Raw genomic sequence first — 24,435 nt, 5'->3', positions numbered from 1 at the left:
CTTGCATAAAGATGTGATAGCAACACTTCTCGCAAAGATGTGAAAGACTGTGTTTACACAGAAACCAACAGATTTGATGAAGCTTTCTGTTGCCTTAATAAGAACAAACGAACAAGAATCAACCCAGTCAACCCAAAGCCTCTCTTCAACCGTGTACGTGACTCAAAAATTGAACTATTCAATTGTGCTCCTTCATGTTAGAAGCCGTCAGCAATGCTTTTAGCACCTGTGATTTCTCGCCATGCAAGAAAAAAACCTTCTTGTGCTGTAATTCAATTTTTATATTTTCAACAAGTTTCCATCCATTTGACTTGACACTATAATTTAAGCAAAATTCTTTCAGATTTTGAACTTGATTTGTTTAACGGCAAGAAAATTCAGAGCAGTTGGATTAAATGATTATAATTTAACGCTTCAATCTCCAATTTATAATGATGGCAATCCCGGGGTTCCTAATGTTTTTGGATTTTAACTGATAATGAATAGTATTTTGATAACATCCTTCCAAAACCTTGGCAGTCCGAATTCGTTGTTTTATGGGAATTGAAAAAATACGACTTTTAAAAAGATTAAAAACAGTGTTGTCAAAATGGACAAGTACTTTTTAATTCTTTTTATTGGTTAGATAATTGCAAATTCGGGGGATAAACATAAAGGGTGACAAATAATAATGATTTATGTCACAAAATATTGAGAGACAAGGTTTCAGAAAGACAGCAGTGATAAGCTACAGTGTATAAACCACAATTTTAAAAACAATTAATTGACGTAATTACATGAGATTGAAAACTGCAAACTTCTTTCAATAAGTTTGAAATGAAAGTGTGACAAAATGTTTTACAGTGTGTGTGCGAGTCTTACTGCGTGTGCTGCACGTATGGGTGTCCATAAATGACAAGGCCATCCTCTCGTCCTCCTGCAGAGTGCTCTGATCAGTGAAACTTCGCTCCATGGAGCCCATCATATTACTCTTCTCCTGCCTGTACGTAATGGGGGTCTTATTCATGTTCACCGGCTTCCTACTGTGGAGAGATGGAGGAAAGGTCGAAGAGAGGTAGACAAATGGAACGTAAAGCAAATGGGAGAGAGATGGAGAGTTGGTAAGAGAGAGAGAGAGAGAGAGAGAGAGAGAAGATCATGACTCCAGTGTTGCCCGCCTCTCTAAAGAACGCATGAAAAAGCCACAAGATACAGTGTGATGATGTGCAATGGAGAAAAAGCCACTTACGGATAATAGGAATATGAGTGGTAATCCCTTCTGGAGAGAAAAAAGAGAGGAAGAGAAGAAAGGCAAAAAGAGAACAAGAGAAAGAAGGGACATGAGATGCAAGCACTGGCAGAGCTCTGATTAGAGTGAAAAATGGCAAGCCGTCAGGCGCTTGCATTTGCTGCGCGAGTAATGGGACACATGCAGCTATGCACAAAACCTCAGCCAGAGCGAGAAACGCCGGCCTAATCGAATGTGCCGTCTTGTTGCTTTTTAACGAGTTTAACAAAGTGGCCCGCTGAGTTGGACTTTTACGTTCGCTGTACGCCGTAGCAACTTCAGGCTGGTTCGCCGTCATAATCTAGTCTAGCATCTGCAGCACTCCAAGCGTTTCATTGGACAATTTAGGGAAACTTCCATCAGAATTCATATTACAGAAGTTATAACTTTTCATACAACCAGCCAGTAATTCCATTCCGGGGTGCGTTTGGACATAATGGCTTAAAACGTTCTGTTTTACACAAGGGCCTGGTGCAATATCTCACTTTCCATTTCAGAGAGGAGGGCTTCCATAGCTAGCTGAAATTGTCGTGTTCATATGATATTTAATCTCTGGCTAAACGGCTGCACTGGGGGTTTTTGCGCTTTTTTTCATTTGTTGGAAAATGAAAAAGATAGGCTGGTTTAGGTGTGTTTTGATCATTTAGGCGTAATAGATAAACAAACAACCCTGATGGACCAAACCAATTTAATGTGCTAACGCAATTTTTGTAACATGGTACGGTAGATTATTTTTCCTAACCTCCCCCCTAAACCCATTTGTATTTAGTAAATGGAATACATTTCAGATCTCATATTTGCACAAAAAAGTACCGTACAGTACAGTTTTGTCAGTAATATTTTGGGTTATCATTTGTTAATAATCTTTTCTGTTAAAAAAACATTCCTCTAGGCCTCGACTTTGCACATATGTTTTAATTTCTCATGAAATGTTCATTACATTTTCATTCTTTTAATACAAGCTTTTTTTTAAAGTGTAAAGCCCATTTCCCTTGATTGTATAATAAACGAGTTTAAATAAAGAACAAAGATTTACATTTTCTAAGGTTGGACATCCGTTTTGAGAACTACTATTATCGTTAAAAATACCATCTACTCAACCAATGATCTAAATGATCTACCAACTAAACCAGTTCTGACTAGCTTAGAACCAAATAAAACCAACAACCATCAGAAGCAGAATTAAAATGCCATTAGCACAGAATAATCTAAAAGCAGCAGCTGCTGAAGCGATTCGCTGGGCATGCATGTGAGAAATTCATATGAAAGAGAGATGAAGGTAAATGGCTTTGAATTGTAGTCGAAGATGAATCTAAGATGGTGTGCAGATTCATCTTCAGTGATTTGCGGGTTTTGAAAAACTAAAGACTTCATTTATTCACAGGATTTGATGACCTTTCGAGAATCGTGGGCTAATTTTCTCTTTTTTCCCTCACAATTATTGGATGGGTTCTGGTTCAGGGTGTCACCGGGCAGGGCCTAATTAACTGAGTAATTGAATTGCATTCTCTTTAATTAAATATTTCACACTCAGATAATCTCGATCTCTCCGTTTATGCACGTGGGAATGCACGAAGAGAACACCTAGGTGCCCTTCGACTGAGCCGAATAATCAAACCGTACACCACGACGGCTACGTTTAAGTTGCTCATAGATGAGCACACAAGAGCCTGGTCTCTTAGGAACAGATTAAGCCTTGTTTGAAAAAATCGTTCACAGAAATGGCCCACAGACTTCATTTGCGCAACAAGGCTGACGCAGGTTTTGGTTTTTCTGCGTATACTATAATGCCACTGAAAATGGTGACTCTTGAAGTCACAATTCACACAGGATTCCAAAAGCCATAGGTCCAATCATACTGTATATAATACGTCCAAATAATAATAAGACTTATTATTTTAATTATTATATATGTTTAAAAGCAATGCCGTGCAGAAATGTCTAGGTATGACATTAAAACTTAAGTAGACCTTTTGGAGTCATTGCGTACATTGCGAGCAATCATGGTTTAAAGCAAAGCATGCGCTGGCTCTCAAGTCTTCCTCCTGACCGGATGAACTTACCCTTTCTTGATGATTATAATAATAGCCCCTAGCAGCAGTATGAGGACCACCAGCCCACCAGCACAAACTCCCAATATCAGTCCCATCTCCTCTGAGCGTTGAGTGACCTCGAGAGCTCTCTGGTGATCCTTACAGGCAGCTGAAGAATACACAAACAAACATAACAGCATAATAAACATCAGAATTGCACACTTGTGTAACTACGTAAACCAACATAAATCAACACAAAGACTTGTTTTGAAGAAGTTTGGGAAAATTATTGTATCCATGACCGCTTGAGTGATTTTTGTTGATGTGTGATTGAAAGCTTCAATCGCAAGTGATGAATAATACATTTTAAATGATACAATATTGTATCCCGACTGACCTCTTGACTCAGTACAAAGCTCATTCAAACCTAACCTTTACTAAATCGCGAAAGAAAAAAAGGCTCCGGTGCTTCTTTTCCTGCTCTCACCTAAACTAGCTAATAACTAACTTTAAAGTAACTAGAACTGCACAAAATGTTTTACTTCCATCATCATTTGTTTTTATTCAAATGCTGCGTTCCCACCAGACGCGAATGAAGCGTTAAGCGTGAGTGATTAACATGTTAAGTTAATGAAAAACGCGATAGGACATCCTGCGGTGCGAATGAGGCGGCACGATTTCAGCGTTTGACGCCAGTAACACCTGATTCGCGCGAGTTGAAAAATCTGAACTGCGGTGAATATTTGCGCCGCGTTAATTTATAAGGAGCTTGCTCTTGTAGTGTTGTGATTACCACGCAGCGAGCGGACGTAGCGAGCGGAGCGGAAACTGCAATGGAGGACAAAATCATCGTCGCTGCATGTGGATACCCGGAGCTGTGCGATACATCTTCTTACTTTTATCGAAACAGGAATAAAAATGATCTTGCTTTTGAGGTCTGACAATCCGGTAAATTGTAAAAAACGCTCTTTACTCAATTTGAGTATCGAGACTGGAGCCGCCTGGCAGAAGCCCCTCCCATGACTCGTTGTGAAGTGAATTTCATGGGCGAATGAAATGAGTAAACTTAAATTGTTCAAGCTACACGTGAATAGCGCAATTTATTTGCGCGAGTCACGTCTGGTGTGAACGCTCAGTTAGACTGTAACAAAAACTGAAAACTGTAAATAAGAGACCAAGGGCAGTCCACTCTCAGAAAGCGTATAGGCAAAAGACAAAACAAGCAAAAAGAACTAAACACAAGTGAGAATGTGTGCAGGAAAATGACGAATATGCCTACAATCGATGGGAAAGAACTCAACATTCCCTCTGTGGTTAAGGGCCCAAGGTTACAGAAATGAAATATCCATTCCAACTTGCGGTCCTGAGAGCTCCTTCAATCTCTCATCGTGAGAGTCAGACATTTCTCATTACTACCGTACCACGCAGATCGCACGTCTCCATGGCACGAGCGACAAATGCACCCGAGGGCTATTTATCCCGGGCACCTGTCTCCATTGACAGCATGTGTGCAGGGGTCACTTCACGATCTGAAACTGCTGGGGAAGCACGACTTTCTGTCACACCGGAGAATGAGTCTGTGTGATTCAAGAGTGAGCAAGAAGAACGTGTGCGTAGTCAACAAAGCTCGAGGCCAATTGCCCTGACCTGGACAGGCAGCAGCTGTGCTATTTATACTTTATACACACAGACACTTGTATAGGGATGTTGTAATCATTCAGGCAATACAAGTCAAAAAGGAATCAAACACGTGACCCAGTCCGTGAAATCCAGGATTAAGTCTCATAATCTAATAATGAGATGAGGAAAATGAAAGTCATAGCCAATAAATGACAAAGAAGTCATGTATGTCGTAAATGACGGATTATATGAAAGATTTCACTATACGGTAGTAATGCGCTCATTTATAATATAGAGTTTAAGTATTTTGAATATAGAAATAAATGAGTTTGCTGACACTACGATTTATAATTTTGCACACGAAAACACAACAAATATTTTTTTATTTATTGTAATTTAATTATTGATTTCGTAATCTACTTAGTCAGTCAATATTTAAGATATCAAGACAATATATATATATATATTTTTTCAATTATGTGGAATGATTTTATGTAAATAACAAAAAATTGCTTTGAAGTTTCCCAGACACTCTTACACTTGTAATATAACAAGCACAACAAACCAACACTTTTTGAGACTAACAAGTAAATAAACTTACTAAAAACAACCAGCCACATCTAACCTCATGACAGAATGAAATTTCCAAACACATTTCTGGCACCACTTAACTATCAAATGGTCGGTTACCACAGCGACTCCCAAACTTTTTCATTCTAGGACCCAGCTAGACAGGTATAATCTATCTTGATATTTAAAATATTTTTAAAAGAAATTATGGGGAGAAAATAGACATTCATCCTCTACAAGTAGAAGAGTTTTTTATTTTCCCTAAATACAATAAATGAGATTTAAGCTGCAGTACCCAACTATCTTATGGGAAAATATCAATGCTATTATTATTGCCAGTCATTAACTTGACTTAACTGTTTTTTTGTGTATCATTTAAAAGCCAAGTGACTTTTCACGATTCAACTCATCCCACTGTGCGACCCACAGTTTGAAAACCCCTGGGTTTCCAGAACCGGCCTCATTTGTGCCATGTCAAATCCACACTGGAAGGACGGAGCTCCTTCGTCTAGTTCTAGTAGTTGAAGAGCGTGCAAAAGATCTACTAAAACTGCCTAGAGTTAAACCTTCCTTAAGACCACAGTGGCCTCAAAGCTGCATGGTTTTATGGAAAAGAGGAATGAGGAATGAGGTCTACTTTGGAGTGAAGCCAAAGATAAAAAAAGTCATTAGTGTGTAAAGAGGGTTTTTTGGAGACATAGAAAAGAATGATTTATGAAGCTCTTTTCTCCATCACCAGCCCAGGGCCGTTTTAAAACTTCCCAATCCGTCTATGAGAAGGTTACTCAGACACAACAGCTGGAATAGCAGAAAAGTGACTTACATTTAAACTATAGTGCTAATTTAACATTAGCTTGGAAAAAACTGAGAAAAACATGATTCTGTAAGAGGTTTTAAAGCAAACAGGAGAGCAGATCTAAAGCTTGCATGACTCAGTGTTGTTAGATTTGTCTGGCGACTCAAAAATGAATTTGACATTTTTCAGTAAATCGGATAAATAATGGCTTTGGGGTAGAACGTATTTGTTCTCTTCTAGGCTATTCCTTCTCGTCAAAACTACATTTATAAAACGATAATAGTTTTATGAAAATACGGATGACATCAAATTACACAAATATTTAACAAATGATGGAAATTCGGGAGATATATCATGTCTAATTCCTAATAAAATGTCACCAAACAAAAGACTAATACTAGAAAACACACAAATTCATGTAAAATTCATTAAAGAACATTTTTTGTCATTAGGTCTATCTCAATTGATACCGTATGCAAGCACAATACTGCCAAAATAAAATATTCATGCAAGTGCAGGTTCGTGTGTAATCTTTACAATAACAAATAAATCACACAATCTTAATGAAGTATAAAATGTATTCATTACATGAAATATAGATGGGAAAACACCCATTAAAGTTTGATGCAAAGCTGATCGGATTTTTATCGTCGTGCCGAGTTTTCTTTCAGAATATCAATTAAGCCAAACGCAGGCATGAAATTTGTTTCAAGATTAATGCGAGCACCTGCTGAGCACACCAAAAGTGGAAATTAGCACTTGGAGTTACAATGAAAGTCTATTGTTCTGTGAACATTGCCAAGGGACTGTTAATTAAACTGTCACCTATGTGCTGAAATGGGAGTGTTGGAAGCTTGGTTTTCAAGCTCGTGTAATTCTTTTGTGTTTTGAGCACATCGGGGGTCTCTGTTCCCTCCGTTTCTTCAGGCCTGATTTGCCGAACAAGAACAATTACGTGGCCGATCAAATCAAGTTAGTTTACTTCATACAGTAAACGAGGCTTTACTAACACAATGTTAAAACGCGATCTGTAACTTATTTTAAAGGCACGTAAAAAAATCTGTATTTAAGGCTCCTTTTTCCGATATGCAGTTGTAAGCGTAAAATCATTATTTATAAATTCAGATCAGAGTCAGATTTCAATGTAACCTGCAATGTTATGTTTCAAACAGAGATGGCGACAGAGTCAAAATTAAAAACCGCAGCTTTAAAGAAACAGTTCAGCCAAGAATTAAAATGTCACTTTAAAATCTGCCAGTTTTTCAGGAAATTTCCTCAGAAAACCAAGAATATCGTTATATATACATATTATATAGATATCATAATATGTTCTATATATAATAATATAAAATAAAACAAATTAAAATAACATTTAAAAATAATTGCATTAAATTTTATATTATACTGGTATTATACTGGTTTGGAAGAGCATCGTGTGATTTAACAATTACAGAATTTTCTAAATAAATTATTTTCTATTTTTTAATATTATATATATTAGATTTTATTTTTATAAAATATGTTATTTTTACGATTACATTTTATTCTTCTATTTATCATGTCAAAATATAATCAATTTAAACTTTTGTTCTACGTTTTATTTTACTTTTTTAACCATCTAATCAAGATGGTTTAAAACACCATCATGTTATTAAACAAAACATATTTTTTATTGTCAAAATTATTTTATTATTTTAGATTTTTTATTTGATAATAAATAATATACAATATAATATATAATAACATAAATATTAGATTTGATTTGTATAAAATATATAATTTTGATATTATATTTGTGTTAAATTATAAACAATTTAAATGTTTATTATATTTTATATTATCTAATTAACTTGGTTTGAAACACCACCATGTAATTAAACGACAGAATTTTCATTTTTAATGAAATTAGCAGTTTTCTATTATTCAGTTTGTCAAGCATGTATTTGTTTAATCATTCTTGTCAGTTTAACACCAGGAAGGAGTGGAGTGCTCCATTCATTTCATCAATATGTTGGCTTGTGATTTATCACACGCCAAATGTGTGTATTGAGCAGATGGAGGATGAGACGGCCCTCAGATGTCCACTGTTTCATCTTGGCTTCATGCTTGGAAGCCTAGTTGTCACCCTCATTACTCAGTCTCAAAAATAGAGCCTTTGTTCCGCCAGGTCGATTTAACCGTGAGGTTGTGTTCACCAGCAGCCACCCCTGAAGCCTATAAATACTGTCCTGCCCACACTGCGTTCTGACGGCGCTCGATAGAGAGTTAGCTTCTGTTTTGTTGGCTTGACGGGAATTCATGCCTCTTGAAGCCTTTCATCTCCCTCTTATGGCTCTGACAGTTGGTGGCGTGTATTGACAGGCACAGGTGACTCCATCAGTGGTGTTTGATGTAGGGGCCTTTCCTCTGACTACACGGAGCCCCGAAAAACTGATCTCTCTGCCCTGGCATCTACGCCGAGACCGATCGCTCTAGACGAATCTGCTTTGATACTTCTTTTGACCTCCACTCCCCTACTTCAAGCACCCAAAACAAACATGATGAAAGGGTGACCTGTTCTCCCACAATGCCCTTGTCTCCAGAGGGGTGGTGTATAAAGGAAAAAAACCTGCGTGTCTAGACAGCAAACAAATTCATGTGCTTATTTGCCCTTTTGGGAATCTATAGACGCGCGCAATCCATGTAAGAAATCTGAGCACTTGGGGGAAAAAATAAGAGCCTTCGCCACATGTTAGATTAGTTAGTGACCCATTACGGAGTATTCCTCTGAGGTGCATCTGAGGGACTCAAGCAAAGATCACAAGGTGAAATCACTTTGATACCAGAGCCAGACATGATGATAGTCAATGAGAAAAAACACTGATATGTAATCTGTAACTAGGCTGACGGCATCCAGCCGTACAAGTAACCTGAAATACTTTGTCTTCTACAGAGCAATAGAGAAGCTATTTGATGTATCTTTGTTGTACTGTTGTACTATACATCCACTCAATTAAAGTTGATCTTATTTAAAGCCTCTTTAGATTCACTTCTTTTTAAAGGTCTTGTATCATAAAAACATCTCCTTATGTAAATAAACTGTCTATTTTTATATTTTTGTACCTTAAAAAAAACTCCACTTCACATGTGAAAAACACGCAGGTTTGCTGTCAAGTTCCATATATTTCTAAGTTTCCCTATCCTAATATAGCAGTCACTTTACAAAGCCTGTTTTGTGGCCCGAAAAAGAAAAATGTTTTGTCGCATAAACAAGATAAAAATAAATGGTTTACAGGTAAAACCTTGTTAAAAATGAAGATCAGACACTCTTTTACAATGTTGAAATCTATCAGAGAAAATGAATGAAAGGTCAAGTGAACATCACAAGCTGCTGCAAATCTGTATACATTTTGTTATTCTGATGAACACCAAACAGTTCTTGGCCACCATTGACTACCATATGAGGAAAATGCACAACTCCAAAGTGCAGTAGAACTGTTTGCTTTCCTACATTCTTCAAAACATCTTCTTTTATAAGTAATTTATAAATCAAATGTTCCTACTATGGTAGAACTGTTTGGTGTTCACCAGAACAAAGAAATCATACAGATTTGGAACAACCTGAGGGTGAGTAAATGAAGACAAAATGTTCATTTTTGGGTGAACTGTTCCTTTAGGCATTTTAAGCTAAAAAGCCAAATTCCTGCTCTGACCCCTTTAAGGCTGAAGTTCTGCTTGTAGTGAATCGTGGGCTGCGCTGCGTTGTTCTCCTCCCACATTCTCTGCTGTAAACATCGGACCATTCTTCCCACATTGTCTTCCACACATGAAAAAAACTCACGGTACATCAGATAAAAGGCATCACTGGAATTGAATGACTCACCTTTACGGGCGACGCGGATGCAGTTTATCCTCGTTTCCTGCGAGAATAGAGAAAAGAGACAAGGTTTAGATACAGAGCTATGCCGTGGGGGAAAAGTCAAAGAGTAGAAATGATACAGCGTGACACCTGATGAAATGGTAAACATCATGTTTTAACAACAGCATGAAAAGGTTCAAAACAGCATTGCGTCAGTATGCGTTTGTGAGGCGGAAAACAGAAGCTGGGTAAAGAAAGAAGAGACTACTTGAAACTAGGAGAAATCTAAAAGTAAATTAATTTCTTGCAAATCGCGGTTGATTGCGTTGTGGTGTTATGAAAACGACCTTTGTCAAATAGCACTAATGAGATCCAAGCCCATAATCCAATTCTGGCCCGCCACCTCGGCAAGAAGATGCATTATCAAATTAAGATTTACAGATGCTAATTCAGGCATTATGGAACAATTATGCAAATCTTGCCATCCGGAAAAGGAGTGAGAGGCCTCTACTGGAACCGGGGCCAAATGATATATTTATTTATTTAAAATCTATCTCAAGCCCATCATAAACATTTTGGGAACGTATACAATAGGCTGGGAGATTGTGGAGGACACTGGAAGAGATAAACACTAAAGACGGTCACACATTAAAATATTTTAATTGAAGCAACATGGCTGTACGGAGATATTTCGGTCCCCCGACACAACCGCATGTTTATAAATGTCATGTAGGCCAATCCGGGCTTTACGAGAAACCCGTCTTTATCTGCTCCAGCAGCCATCATTGAGATGCAAGTGTGCCATGGTTCCCAACACACTCTCCCGTGAGGGATAAAAGCAAACAGCCGCTGGTTTTCACAGAGCCGGTCCTAGATGTGGCACCAAAAGTACACACGCGGCTCAGTGTGTGGTGGAGGAACGACTGACCCCAAATGACAGGCGAAAGACAGCCGGTGGACTTTGATCAGACACACGCAGACACAAAGCTTTAAGCTTCCCTGAACTATTTAATCAAATTTGTGGGAACGGTCGTGGCAGGGACTGCAAAAGGGGATCTGTCAGCAAACTCAAGCTAAGTAATGAATTATGAGCACTATAAATATAGCATGTCCAGGGAGGCCACAAAAGAACTTGTTAGAAAGCTCGTACTTGTTTAGGTAGAAGAAAGAAGAGGTGGAAGAGAGAGCAAGGCAGAAAAATATATGAATATATATCTTCATTTTAAAACCCCATTAGCCCGTGTTCACACTTGACTTCTTTTTCAAAGCTGCTAGCGTCTGTTTTACATTATAATCTTATGGAGTAAACCGTTTCTACAAAAACGTCCCGAGTGCTTTTTGAACGCTAGCTCCGCCTCTTTTCCCCAGCTTACCAATGACAGCGACGTGTCGTTTGCATAACAACATGCGAGGAACGTAATTGGTCGAGAAGGCTCCAGCTCGAAAAAATAAAATGGCGGCCGTTGGAGCATTGTTTTGTATAAATGTAGGTTTCATTTTCTTTTTTTGACAACTTCCGATTGCATTTCAAGCTAGAATTTAGTATTGTCGTTTTTAAATATGTGATTAGTTATTGCAAAGATGCTCTCTGTTTGTAATTCAAAAACACTTCCAATACGCTCCCTATCTGTTTCTCTGAGCTGCTACGTTCACGGAAGACGAAGTCATGGCGTTCGGCTGCTGTTTGTAAGCCAATGCTACCGCCGTTTTTATTTACTAAAAATGCGATTTAGGCCCGATTCACATTTCGTGTCTTTAAGGGGAATATTCAGGAGCGTAATGTCCCGAAGGATCCAGTAACAAATAAACTTGGAAAAGAATGTTTTTCTATTCTTTTAAGTGAGAGAAAATCTGACAGCTACAATCTTTTTGTTTTGCCTCTAAGGGTTGTGAAAGAAGCGAAGGACAAGAAGTAAATAACAAAGGGTGTGGGAAGAAAGCATTCTGTCATGATTCTGTCCTTCTTCTCAAGTTCTGAGGACAGAGTCGTGACAGTGCCATGTCTTTTGTGCTTGTGTTATGTGTGGAGACACAAGCCCATTGTTGTGACTTTGCGCCACGTGTCCTCCTGTCGTGTCTCTTAGCCCCGCCCCCTTGTTACCCCGCAATCTCGCCCTAAATGTTTGATTCTGGTCACCTGCCTGTCACCAAACCCTTTGTGATCATCCCTTCGTTAGTTTCCCTATATAATGCCCTTGTGTTCTCTGTCCCTCGCCGGTTCGTTGTTTGTCAAGAACCTCTTCTCTTCTCTGTTTTCTTGGAAAAGTGTAAGTTTTATTTCTTATAATCCGTCGAGTTTATTCCCCCTCCAGGGAAGTGTTTTGTTTGTTTATCATTATTGTTTTCCCCGTTCCACCCCATTGTGGGTTTTATTTTTGTGTTTGTTATTAATAAAAAGTATTTTCGTTGTTTTGGCTGTCTGCATCTGGGTTCGCCGTCCAAATCATACTAGATACTCCAGATCGTTCTTTAATAAGGATTTCTACATGTATTCTGACAATTCCAGTCCAGCGCCTGCTGTATTTCAACAGAAACAAACCTCAGGAAGGACATAAAGTTGTACAACAGTAACGTCAAAGACTGAGAGGATGAAAAGACACGTGAAAGTTGTAAAAACCTTTGTATTGTGATGTTTAAACATGAATATGAATACTTTTTTGCAGAATTGAAGATATTTCTTGTTATTTTGACCAGTTTGTCCTGTTTCAATATTCTGCAAATAAATGCATATCAAATATTTTTATTTTTATTTGGAATTTAAGAGAAATGTTGTCACTTTCACAGAGTATTAGACAAAAATGATCATGTCACATAAACATATATGTATTAATGCTACATTCAGAAATACTTAAAATACCTTTGGAGTGGTCTCTTAATGTTTTCAAGGCTGTATAGAACTTATACAAGAATGTAAACACAGTATATAAATTAAGCAAAATCATGACAGGATTTACAGCTCCCTAATGGCTATTGTCAAAGTAACGACAGAAGAAAATTGCAGTGGACTTTTTTTCCCTCATAACTGCGGTTGACAAAACCTTTGAAAACCACTTAGAGCTATAAAGTTGGCCAAGAGACAAAACAAAGTATATTAACATTGTTTATACGCTGTCAGGTTTAAAAAAAAAACACAACACAACTGTTTAAACTGATAAGTGGGGAGTAGTAAAATGTTAGCTAACTCTCCTGAGCTACGTTCCCTCTGGTTCAGACTGTCAGCCTTTTCGGCACTTACTGCAGGATAAAATAGAGCCGAATAAAAATGAATATTTAGCTAAAGGTCGGTCAAGTAAATCAGCAGAGCCCAAAGGATACCGAGCCGTGCGATCATTTTCCAAGTTGTACGCTTTTTAAATAGCGAGAAATGGAAGGGGAGTCACAATGGCTTGGCTGACGGGTGCTTTTTCAGTTCAGACAGAGAAGCCCTGCGGGGTCTGACAGAGAAAGAGAGTTTGTGTGTGTACTATAGGTCAACAGACGCATTGCTCTTCAAGCCCGATCCAAAAACCAACTGTGATGTGACGCTAGGTAAAGTACGTCCAAGTTTTGAGTCTCTGAATTGCTGCTCAGAAGAATGAAATGAGCCAAGCTGGCTCATCCATTCCTCAAGGTACTGAGCCAAAGAGATAACCTTCTCCTAAATGTCATCCACATTTTTTTGAGGACGAGGTTTGCAAGCCGGTGTCAAATCTAAATGGACCATTAAAACATTGTTTTCATTCCCCCAAGCCCAAAATGCTTAGAGGTTTAATAGCGGATAATTGAGTACGGCAGGTAACTAATATCCATGAAGTCAGAGAAAGAAGTTTTCTGTCATACTCAAGATGGCAGCGGTACGCGTGGAGTTTTGAGGCTTTGCCCGAAACTTAAAACTGCTGCCTAGTCAGTCGACAACTAGAGAGGCAAAGTTTTGTGTATGACGTGATATACATTATTACATCAAGTACAATATGTGACCCTGTCTGGGAAAACACAGCTTCGTCAGTTTTCTTTTTGTCATTTCTTCTTTACTTATAAATGGTCAAAACATTCTATATAATTAGAAGAACATTCTGTAAATGTGTTTCCTTGATGTCTTCAATTTTGACTGTAAGGTCATGTCAAAGATTGAAAATAATGTCTTCAGAAGCCAAGTTTTGGTATTTTTGATGCAACGTAATACAATATAGTGTCAATAAAATGATTAATTTCAGTAATCAAAATGATTATTTTTAGCATTGTACTACTGACTACTGCAAACACAAATCTATCATATCATAATTATTTACAGCAATACCACACATTTTAGAGTTAAGCCTGTCACATATGATGATTTACAATCAATTGAAGTGATCATTAGTCATGTACATATTTATGGATAACAGTGTCCCAAACGAGGACATAATTATACATTTTGTTCCACATTTTACATCCATAGAATGATGGAGAGGAACTTTTTACCTCCACATGCAAAGGCATTTCACGGCTGTCCTTCTGAAACCTTGTATTAATTGTTGTTCTTAGTTACCCTTTACGTTCGTCACTGGCTTTTGCAAACATCTTACCAATGAAAATTATTAAAAAGTGCTCGTCAACGTTGACCACAGTATTTACTTGTTTAAATTACTTCATTTTTTTACTTTTTTTAACCTGCAATTTCTTGAGAAACTCGTGAATTTAGACATCCAAAGTCCCAGAAGAACAGCAACGACATGTTCGATTTCGGACACAGCTCATAAGTTTGAAAAGCATTTTTCCAACCAATTCTAGAATTTGACTAATGAGAATGTTGATGTGAAACATCGTGTTGGCATTACAGTAGCACCAATGAATTCAGACAAAAAGAGCGAGCAACTGTGCAGATTGATCAGACCCGACACCATCTCCCAGGGGATCATAGGCCTTTATGGACTACTGACCACAACCAACTATATTTCCATCCATCGCTAATGCGCTAATCAAATCTAATCTAACGCACTGAATAACCAAGATTTACATTACACCTTTGACCATCGCAGAATATAAAGTCAGAAACGTATTCGGCGCCCATCCGGATCAATTTCCGAGCAGTCTGAGAGACGCATCTCCCCGGCCATTTTCCAGGCATACGCCGTACAGCTCATTCCACTTCTCAGACTCAGCCATTCCGAACACCGCAAACTGCCAGCTGATCTATTTTTCATCAGCCGCACCTGTGCCCAATTATCCCTGTAAAATGGTCTACGCCAGCGAGACGGTATTCCTCGTTGTTTATCCTCTTATCTGGGAATGGATGGGCAGCTCGGCAGCTGCTTTTCGACCCGAGATTTAAAGCTCGATGCTTTGTAATTCATTTCACACAGAGACTGTGACGCGCGATACCTTATGGGTATGAACTAAACAGAAGCAGAAAAGGAAATCTTGTGAGAACAAGCTATGAAACCGTGTTTTTAGACATCCTGCTAATTATGGATTTAGCAGCTGTACTCTTTTGTCGCTATTTATTTGATGTCGTCCACGGTTAGGGGATTTATCTCCTGCTGTGCACGCTGAAAAAAATCAGTCAGCATGTGTGTCAGGACACCATTCCAAGACGGATCAAATTTGCATCAACGTGCTTTTAAAAAGGATTACACTGCGTTCCATTATGATTTGAGAGATCTATATAAAATGATAAAGATGTGTACAACACTCACTCCTCTAAAGTTGCTCATGGCCTGGAAGTAGATGAGGTAGTTCTTTCTGGGGTCCAGGGGGCTGTTCCAGTAGCCGTTGTAGGTGTGGTTGTCTCCCACGGTAAACGGCGTGGCCTCTGGGAGGCTGCTCGGCGGCAGTTCGGCTGTATAGTATTGCGGTGCACCGCGAGCCTGCGCTTCACCATGAGATGTGGGAATCGGGAAGCACTCTTGAGCACCCAGCTCTCGCTTCACCTTTCGAACCAGTTCCTCCTCCACAACCACTTGATATGTGCTGCGTATACACAGTGATGTATTCAATCACAACATTAGGAAGAGACTGTCATATATGTGTGGCCACAAAAGGACTGGTATCCTTCATTGCAATATCCAACATCGACTGTTTCGATGGAACCAGCAGATAAACAATGTAGATTTGTTTACACAACCTTTGGTCATATTTATGAAGGGTGTCAATCATTTTGGAGCTGACTGTAGATTATGCGTGGACGTACAGTGACAGAATTCATTTTTTCAGTATTTTTAATGACAAATTGGACAAATTGGAAATGCCACACTCACCTAACTGGAGCTCCTCTGCCTTGTGCCGGACGCAACAGAACTGTGATGGTGCTGTCCGTCTCGCTCAGAGGGGACGGCATGTCTGCATAATCAAATGTAGGAGCTACGGAAGGTCAGAGAGAAATAGAAAATAAGAGAATGAGATTTAAATTACCTCACTTAAGGTAAATTGATTTATTTTGGGAAATCTGATCACAAATGTTGAGTTGTCAAACCGCTCAAAACACATTCAGAAGCAGTGAATAACACATATGGGCACGTCAGATTTGAAGCATAAATGCTATTTCATTCTGGACAGTAGTGAAGGGCCGCCTCCTCAGCTGTCAATCAAGCGCTGCAGAAAGGGCTTTCAAATATGTCACAGGCACATTTGAGATGCACGTAACTACTTAACTACAATTTGTCATACCTGACTTCAGACTTTGAACATGTTAAATCACAGCCCATTAATACAAGACTGCTTAATTAAAATATATTTTCTGAAAACTATCCAAGTTTGTAATTTTCCGAGTTTATCCTAATAACCAAAGGCCAACAAAAATATTTAAGGGCCGGATTTACTAAACAGGGCGAAATAGAGCGCAATTTCAAAAAAGCTCAGATGGAAGTGAAAATTTCAACGTGAATAATGCGCACATTAAAAAACACAGATGCAATATCTTATTTTCATAATGACCAACGCAGTCTACCAAGAGCATCGCAAATTTGCGCAGGGTTTAAGACATTTGTTGGACGTTAAATAATGTCGCAAATACCAGAGCAATGATGAGCGTAAAAAATTGTCAATCGGGTTATATGATTCATTTAAATACTCTACTATAATAAAGTTTGCAAATGAGGAGAAAACTCATACAAACTCATATGCAATAAGGTCAGTCGCAAAAACTGTGTCATGTTCTTAATCAAAATCTACAAAATAGACCAAAATTCCTTAATACACAGATCTAAATGAAATTTAGTGAACTGTATTATACTGCACACTACAATATTTGTAGTATTAACTGCAGTATTTGGATACATTTTAGTAAATAATGTAGTATAAAATAATATTTACTGTGGTAAGATTTTAAAATAACTAAAAATAACTAATAATTTGGAACTAATTCAATCAATGTGCGACAAATTGCATTTATAGCTATGCTTACAAAGAAATATGTTAGGCATACTTTAAATGTGTTTAAATTTTGTTGTGTCAGTGAATTATTTAACCAACTCATTCAAAACAGCTGATTCATTCAATAACACTGAATCATTATCTTGTCCGAGGAGAGAAACACCGGAAATGAAAAGTGTTAAAAGTGTGAACGTTAATGTGCATACAAACCATTCGTTTCTGCACTACGATACTACCGTTTAAAAAACAGAGCGGCATCGGAGGATTTTTGAAGCTTTAGCATCGTGATACTACCGTAGCACCGATACACTGTTAAACCCAAAATCTAATTACAAAATTAAAAATGTAATTAGTAACTAGTAATTAACTATTTTTTCTGAGTAACTTTCCCAACACTGACAGTCAATGAGAGCCGTTTTTGGGAAAGCAGGTTTAGTTCAACTCCATCTGCAGGACTTAGTGAGACCTCTATAGCTGCTTCAATATATCAGAACACGGTCCGATTCTGCAATTCAGTAGAAAATATAAAATGATGCAAGATATAAGAGACATGGTGCCCACACAGATTAACCCATAATGCATCTGTTCTTACAACATCTATTGCTACAACAACACCAAAGTTCATGATGCAAACGTTTGATCTCACGTTGGAGTAAACACTGAAGTGTACACAGGGAGATCTTGCTGTGGGCCAGGTCTCTGTTTGAATTTGAATCTAACATATACAAAAACATGCATTTATATGGAGGTGTACATGCTCCATGCAAACTGCGCCCACTGCACAAGCGGTTAACTGATGATAAGTAGACAGCAGGGCTGATTTAATGCAGATAAACTGCATTTCTACATGTACTGCGGCCATTCCAGTCAGTGTCTGTGAATACTGTGATACGTGAAATCACGTAGGGAACGTCGAATATGGTCACTTAGGGAAGTAATGACGTATACCATTAATCGAACTTTGTAGTGTAACATGTAAAAGGGAACATGAAAGGTATATTCTCAAAGCAACTCATGTAAACGCATTCATCGTAATATTATCTTACTCAGAATAAGCAAAACATTTGATTTCTGATGTCTGTGTAAACGTGGTCAATATCAAACTTCAGAAGTGATATAACATCATCCAACAGCAACGTGAAACACTGACAGCATGACTGGACACATAAAAAATATTTTACAGTTGTATTGGTTAAATGTGAATATGAGCTTATTTTCTTTGCAGTATTTGAGGTCTGAAAAATATACACAGCATCTTTTCTGTTATTATTTCTGTTCATTTTCTGCAAATAAATGCAAGAAGAAACAAAATTTTAATTTTCATTTAAAAGACAAAAACGTTCATTTTTCCTAAATCTAGAAAATCAGAAGAAACGATTTTGAAATTGTCTAAATGTTTTCCACGGATGTATATATGCAATATTGTGTTTCTCCCTCCACACAAACCATACTACCGTCTCCGAAAATAAGGAGTTTCTCCATCATTACATATTCAACAAGACCGTCAGAAAATATTCCGGTCTGAACACACATGGCTCCGCATCAGTCTGGGGATGAGGAATCCAGATTTAGCATCAGCCGTGTCTGGCTGACAGCAGCATATGGTGCTATTTTGTAAATCAGGACAGTTGCGAACGGTGTGGATGACAGTGATGTCAGTTCTCTTTGAGGCAATAGCAAAGCGTGTAACGTTCTTGAAGGGCCTGTTGGGTTCTGAGCATCTGCTGTGATTTAGTCTCGGTATCACTTCCTCGGGTCCTCGTGGGAATTTATAATGCGGGAGCAAGCGCACACACACATTCACGTGAACACACGCCTCAGAGATCAAAGCAGCAAAGGATTATGAATCCGGAAACTCAGGAGTTTCCTTTATTAAGTGAAACCTGGTTTTGTTATACTTTGTTCCTGTCTATTCAATTCCCGCTGTGTATTTCGGTCGACGTCTACAACTCACTTATTTCTGAACTGATCTGAGACATTGGATATTGGAGGCGCTTCAATGAAACGTTTAAGGACGTCACCTGGCATATGCGAAGGTGCATGAAAATACACCTGTGCACCTGTAAGAACGTATACAAACGTTTTATTATCCCAAACGCAGATTCAATAAAGTTTTCTCTTCCAGTGAAACGTGATACAAAGCAAAATGTCAAATGAAAACCTCTTTTAAAACAGGTTTTTATTGAAACCTAAAATTAAAGACCTGTCGAATTACACTAAAGCCAAGAAGCTGTTCTGTCGTTGTTTACGGGAGATGAACAGAAGGTCAGGGATATTCAATCCAAAGGAACGTGGGTGGTTGAGTCTCTTCAAAACTATTTTTTAAACAAACTTAAGAACTTAAAGGGAAAGTTCACCAAAAAAATTCAATTCTGAAAAACGTTGTGCGGATGAACACAGAGAAAGATATTTGGAAGAATGCTTGTAACCAAACAGTACTTGGCCACCATTGACTGCCACAGTAGGAAAATGACTTGCCTCAGACTGTTTGCCTTCCTACATTCCTCAAAATATCTTCTTTTGTGTTCAACAGTACGAAGAAATGATTAAAGAGTTTTCCTACTATGGTTGTCAATGGTGGCCAAGAGTTGTTCAGCCACAAATATTCTTCCAAATATCTTTCTCTGTGTTCATCAGAACAGATTTGGAACAACTTGAGGTCGAGTAAATGAAGTGAATTTTTCTTTTGTGGGGTGAACGGTTCCTTTAAGGGATCAAATTAACCATGCAATCTGACAAAGCCCAAAGGATGCTGATAGTCCAAACACTCCGCTATATAAACTGCCCAACCTGAATTGAAATATGCATTTAAAATATGCAAATGACCAACATGCAAATTGTATTTCTCATTTAAATAAAAACATCCAGACCAAAGGAACAAAAGGAAATTGCTCTCCTCCGTAAATTCTCCAACCAATTAGCTACCAGTATCACTTCAGTATGACATCAAACATGCTTTTGCACCAAGTAAGGAGAAAAAACGAAAAGGAAAACAGAATAGACAAACAAACAGAGGTTTTAAATCCAGCTCAAATATCAATGGTTTCTAAATTATTGAAGGATTTTAAAACAGTAGAGAAAAGCTGTCTGGTCTACATCTCTCTATTTACTTAGGCCTATTACATGTTTATACTAGTCATAGTCTGTAGATGGCACTCTCTGATTTCTTCCATTGGTTTCATATTTTTGACAAGCGTTGGGGATTAAAAAAAACATTTACTATTTCGTACAGTTACACTTTAGGAGACGCAGATTAAAGCAATTTATCCAGTAGCGTGCACACATAAATGCATATGCATACACACTCACACATAACCACGAACACAAAATCCCACACCTGCAGCCTCAACCAACCAACACCCAAACACGCTCCTTACCAGAAATGTTGGTGGTGATTTCAGTGAGAGCCGTTTGGCCAAAGCCCTTGGCTGTACGGGCCCGGACAGAGATTAGGTAAGTGGTGCCAGGATGCAGGTTGGAGAACATATGGTACGTCTCATTCCTCAGCTTGGATACGGTGCGCCTCGGGCCTGGAACGTTGATGCCGGGATCGGAGGATTCAATGCTCTGGTAGCTAATCTGTAATTGCACACATTAAAACCATTTAAATGAGTCACAGCTGAATCATATTGACATTAAATATTGCCATAGCGGTTTGGGAACCTAGCATGCGGTGAGTCGGTGTGTGATAGCACGGATCAAACAATGTTTATTAAAAGGTTTGCTGACCCTGACACCCATACTGGCGTTTATTCCGAGTGGGCTAAAGATGATTCACATGTGAATCGAACATCTAATGCAAAAACAAACACGATTGCCCACACACACACATACCAATGTAAAGCTAGTGGGCATGTTACGCTAGCCCGATGTTAACCTAAGTACAGTTATTGTAACGGATGGTAAAAAAACAATGGTACTTTGATCCAGTTCTTAATATCAAGTACGTACAATAGGGTGGCATTATGGTGCCATGCCCCATTTGGTGCTTATTAAAAATGTAAACATTACTACAGTAGGAGGGAGTATTTACTGTGGTTAATGTTACAATATACCTTTTATTTTCATGTATGCAAAGAGTTACTTTTTATAATAAGAAAAGCAACAAAGTAACTTTTCCCAGCACTGCTCTCGGAGTGATTTAGTATTAGCTTCATAATTCGACTGCGGTCACGGCACATTGTACAGCTGGGATTTAGGCTCTCACCGCACCTGTATCCAGACGTTCTGTGTCGATTTAGATACGAAAGCTGGATAATACCAGCGGGGTAGGGCCAAAGGGAGAACACAATGCACTGCGAGGCCTTTTGTCGCTGGTGCTGGAGAAAAGTGGACGATGCGCTAATATGAGAAACGAGAGAGAATTCTCCAGGCGTCTTAAAAGCTCTCCCTCTCTCTCTTCATCTCCCGATATGCCTGAGGAGATCACGCAGCCAAAGCCCTGAAAATCTGTCCTTGCCTCCACTTTATAGGTCAAGCCTTTAAATCCCCTTTAGAAAACATCCTTGAGGCGACTTTGGTAGCCGAGGCCCGAGGGGAGAAAGAAATGTGGATTATCGATGAGAGACAACTCAAAAAAATGGACGAGGACACTTGATGGACACAGGTGGCATTCAAAACTCGGACAATCTCTAGCTGGCCACGTGGCTGAGCCCAGCGATAGATCCACAAACAAAGGTGACTTTTTCTCCGGGGGTGGGATGGGTGTTTTGTAGCGTGACGGTTTTAGGAGCCACGGTGAGGAGAAAGGTGACACGGAGTCAGGCAGTGTGACCAGAGAGAGAGAAAGAGTGTGAGAAGGACAGATGCTGGCTGCGGGAGGCCTGCCACCTTTCCATCGAGGAGGCCATGTCCATGTGCAGTCAAGTGAAGAACTACAAAACTGTTTATGGGCTTTTATTAGATTGTTAGCTTTCTTTTCGTTGGTAGTTAAAAGAGTTTGGTTTACTGGTCAATAACAGTGCAAAGAAGTTGATGTAATGAGTCAGTATATTCAATCAATATGTTAGACAAGCTGATTAATCGAATGCACTGATATTTGACCATTTTGAGATAGAAGACATAGAAAAATATGAGTATGATGAAAATTGGTCCTCAATGTTTATGTAACATTGTTTATGTTGGTGCACTCACTACACTGCCCTCTAGATGTTAGCATCAGCCATTAAAAACATATTAAGCCTAATTCACACTGATCCAACAAACACCAACAATGCCTACATCAACATTGTAAATTGCCATTGATCCAACAAACATCAACAGGGGTTTCACACTGATCCAACAAATTCCAACAAACGTGTTTGTTGCTGTTTGCTGAAGTGTGTTGAATCAGTGTCTATTAGCCTTTAGTTGACCACCACAAGCACGTTTTAAAGTTACCATGAAACCATCATGGAATATTGCACTGTTTATTATAAATAATTTATTTCTGAGGGACATTATTTGTTATTCATATGCCGTCATGATCCAATAAATTCCCAATGATCGGGAATTGCAGACTTTCAAGGTCAAGTGTATGAAATTTAGCGGCATCTAGCGGTAAAGTTGCGAATTGCAACCAACGGCTAGCGCCACCGTTCACCCATGCCCATTCGAAGTACTACGGAAGCTGAAACAGGACTAAGTTGTCATCCCGTTTTGGCTTCTTTGGCGAGGAGTAATGTGTTTACAAAACTCGCTCTGTAGAGCAATTTGTCTGTTTAGAAACAACAAGACAAATTCTGTGTAATGGCTGGAATAGCCTTAATTTTTTTGATGATTTTTGATGTAAAGTTCAAAAAGTCTTGAAGTGTATGATGTCTAGTTTTTTTTTTTTAAAATCTGTTCAGATTCAGTGTATTCCAGCCTTATGGGGAACCTCTGTGTATGTACATAGAAATAGCTCATAATAAGATAATAAAAATATAACGCTACTTTTTGTAAGGTCTTTATAAACCTCTGAAGACATAGTTATTGCATTTCTGTCAACGGATCCTCCAAAAAACGACACATTTGACTTTTAATTCACAGAATTATAAATGAACCAGGGTCTAATTGTTTTGCACTTGGATCATTTGAATACAAACAAAATGCATTTAAAGCGGCAATCCATAACTTTTGCCTGTACATCGCCAACTCTGTTTAAAAACTAAACTTGCAGTTGACTCTTCGTACATGTGGGATACGTACATCACAGGTTAAGTCAAAGGCAAAATCACGCTCGACGGCTCATCTTCTGGTTAATATTTTTATAGGCTTTTTGTTGCAAATTTCGGTAAGAGACAGTTCTCAACACAAATTTTCTAATTTGCTCAAAAATGGAATTTGATTTATTTTCAACAAAATAAGTTAAACATTTCCCTTTAATTATAACGAGAAATAATTGAATGACTTTGTCTCAGGGCTCTATTTATAAGGGCAAAAGCAGAAAGCCATAGGCAGGTCCCAGCAAAATCTGTAGACTTCAGAAACTGTCTATATTCTGTTAAACCGACATGATACAATGCAGCTGAGAGTATCAAAATATTAACATGCAACGGTGGGAGATATGCACAAGTCTGTGAATGATGGGCAGAGCAATTCTGCAGGTGCACATTCTGTGTGGGCTGCCTATAAGCAATCACCATTGTGCCCTTGAGCAAAGCAATTAACTCCAGGATGCCATGGGGTGAAATTACCTGTGATAAGTTCATGACGCAATTATCGTTGCGTGGTGACATATCGATGACAAATTCGATCATCCTTTAAAAAGGGTTCGAGTTAACGTGTTAGCATAAACAATGCAAAAAGCATAATCGTCCAAGGCTGCATTAATAACTCACAGAGATCATTTTGTCATTTACTGTACCAATGGATGACTGGTTCTGTAGGGACCAATTAGAAGAAGATTTGGCCTTGGTGGCACGGACGCCTCTGGCAGCACACAGTTACAGATCCAAATCATGGCTTTAAACATACTTATGGCTGTCACCGAGCTGAGAAATGTACTGAAAACCGGCAGCTC

General features: G+C 38.6%; 1 protein-coding gene across 9 annotated transcripts in view; it reads right to left on the bottom strand.

Moving 5' to 3' along the window:
- ptprub (protein tyrosine phosphatase receptor type Ub) overlaps positions 1-24,435 on the bottom strand; it is a 184,330-nt gene that overhangs the window by 32,401 nt on the left and 127,494 nt on the right. For 4 of the 9 annotated variants that reach the window (XM_056762139.1, XM_056762142.1, XM_056762145.1 and 1 more), the window contains exons 10-16: positions 20,831-21,032; positions 16,340-16,442; positions 15,779-16,052; positions 10,149-10,185; positions 3,331-3,469; positions 1,229-1,258; positions 862-1,022 (exon numbers count right to left, since the gene is read on the bottom strand). In XM_056762139.1, the coding sequence (XP_056618117.1) occupies positions 862-1,022; positions 1,229-1,258; positions 3,331-3,469; positions 10,149-10,185; positions 15,779-16,052; positions 16,340-16,442; positions 20,831-21,032 (946 nt within the window). The remainder of the gene's footprint in view (positions 1-861; positions 1,023-1,228; positions 1,259-3,330; positions 3,470-10,148; positions 10,186-15,778; positions 16,053-16,339; positions 16,443-20,830; positions 21,033-24,435) is intronic. The other 5 variants (XM_056762141.1, XM_056762144.1, XM_056762146.1 and 2 more) reach the window with 3 other exon arrangements.

This window comes from Triplophysa dalaica, chromosome 12 (assembly GCF_015846415.1).
Source record: "Triplophysa dalaica isolate WHDGS20190420 chromosome 12, ASM1584641v1, whole genome shotgun sequence".
NCBI lineage: Eukaryota > Metazoa > Chordata > Actinopteri > Cypriniformes > Nemacheilidae > Triplophysa > Triplophysa dalaica.
The sequence above is the reverse complement of the archived record's forward strand: the minus strand, read 5'-3'. Positions and strand labels throughout refer to the sequence as shown.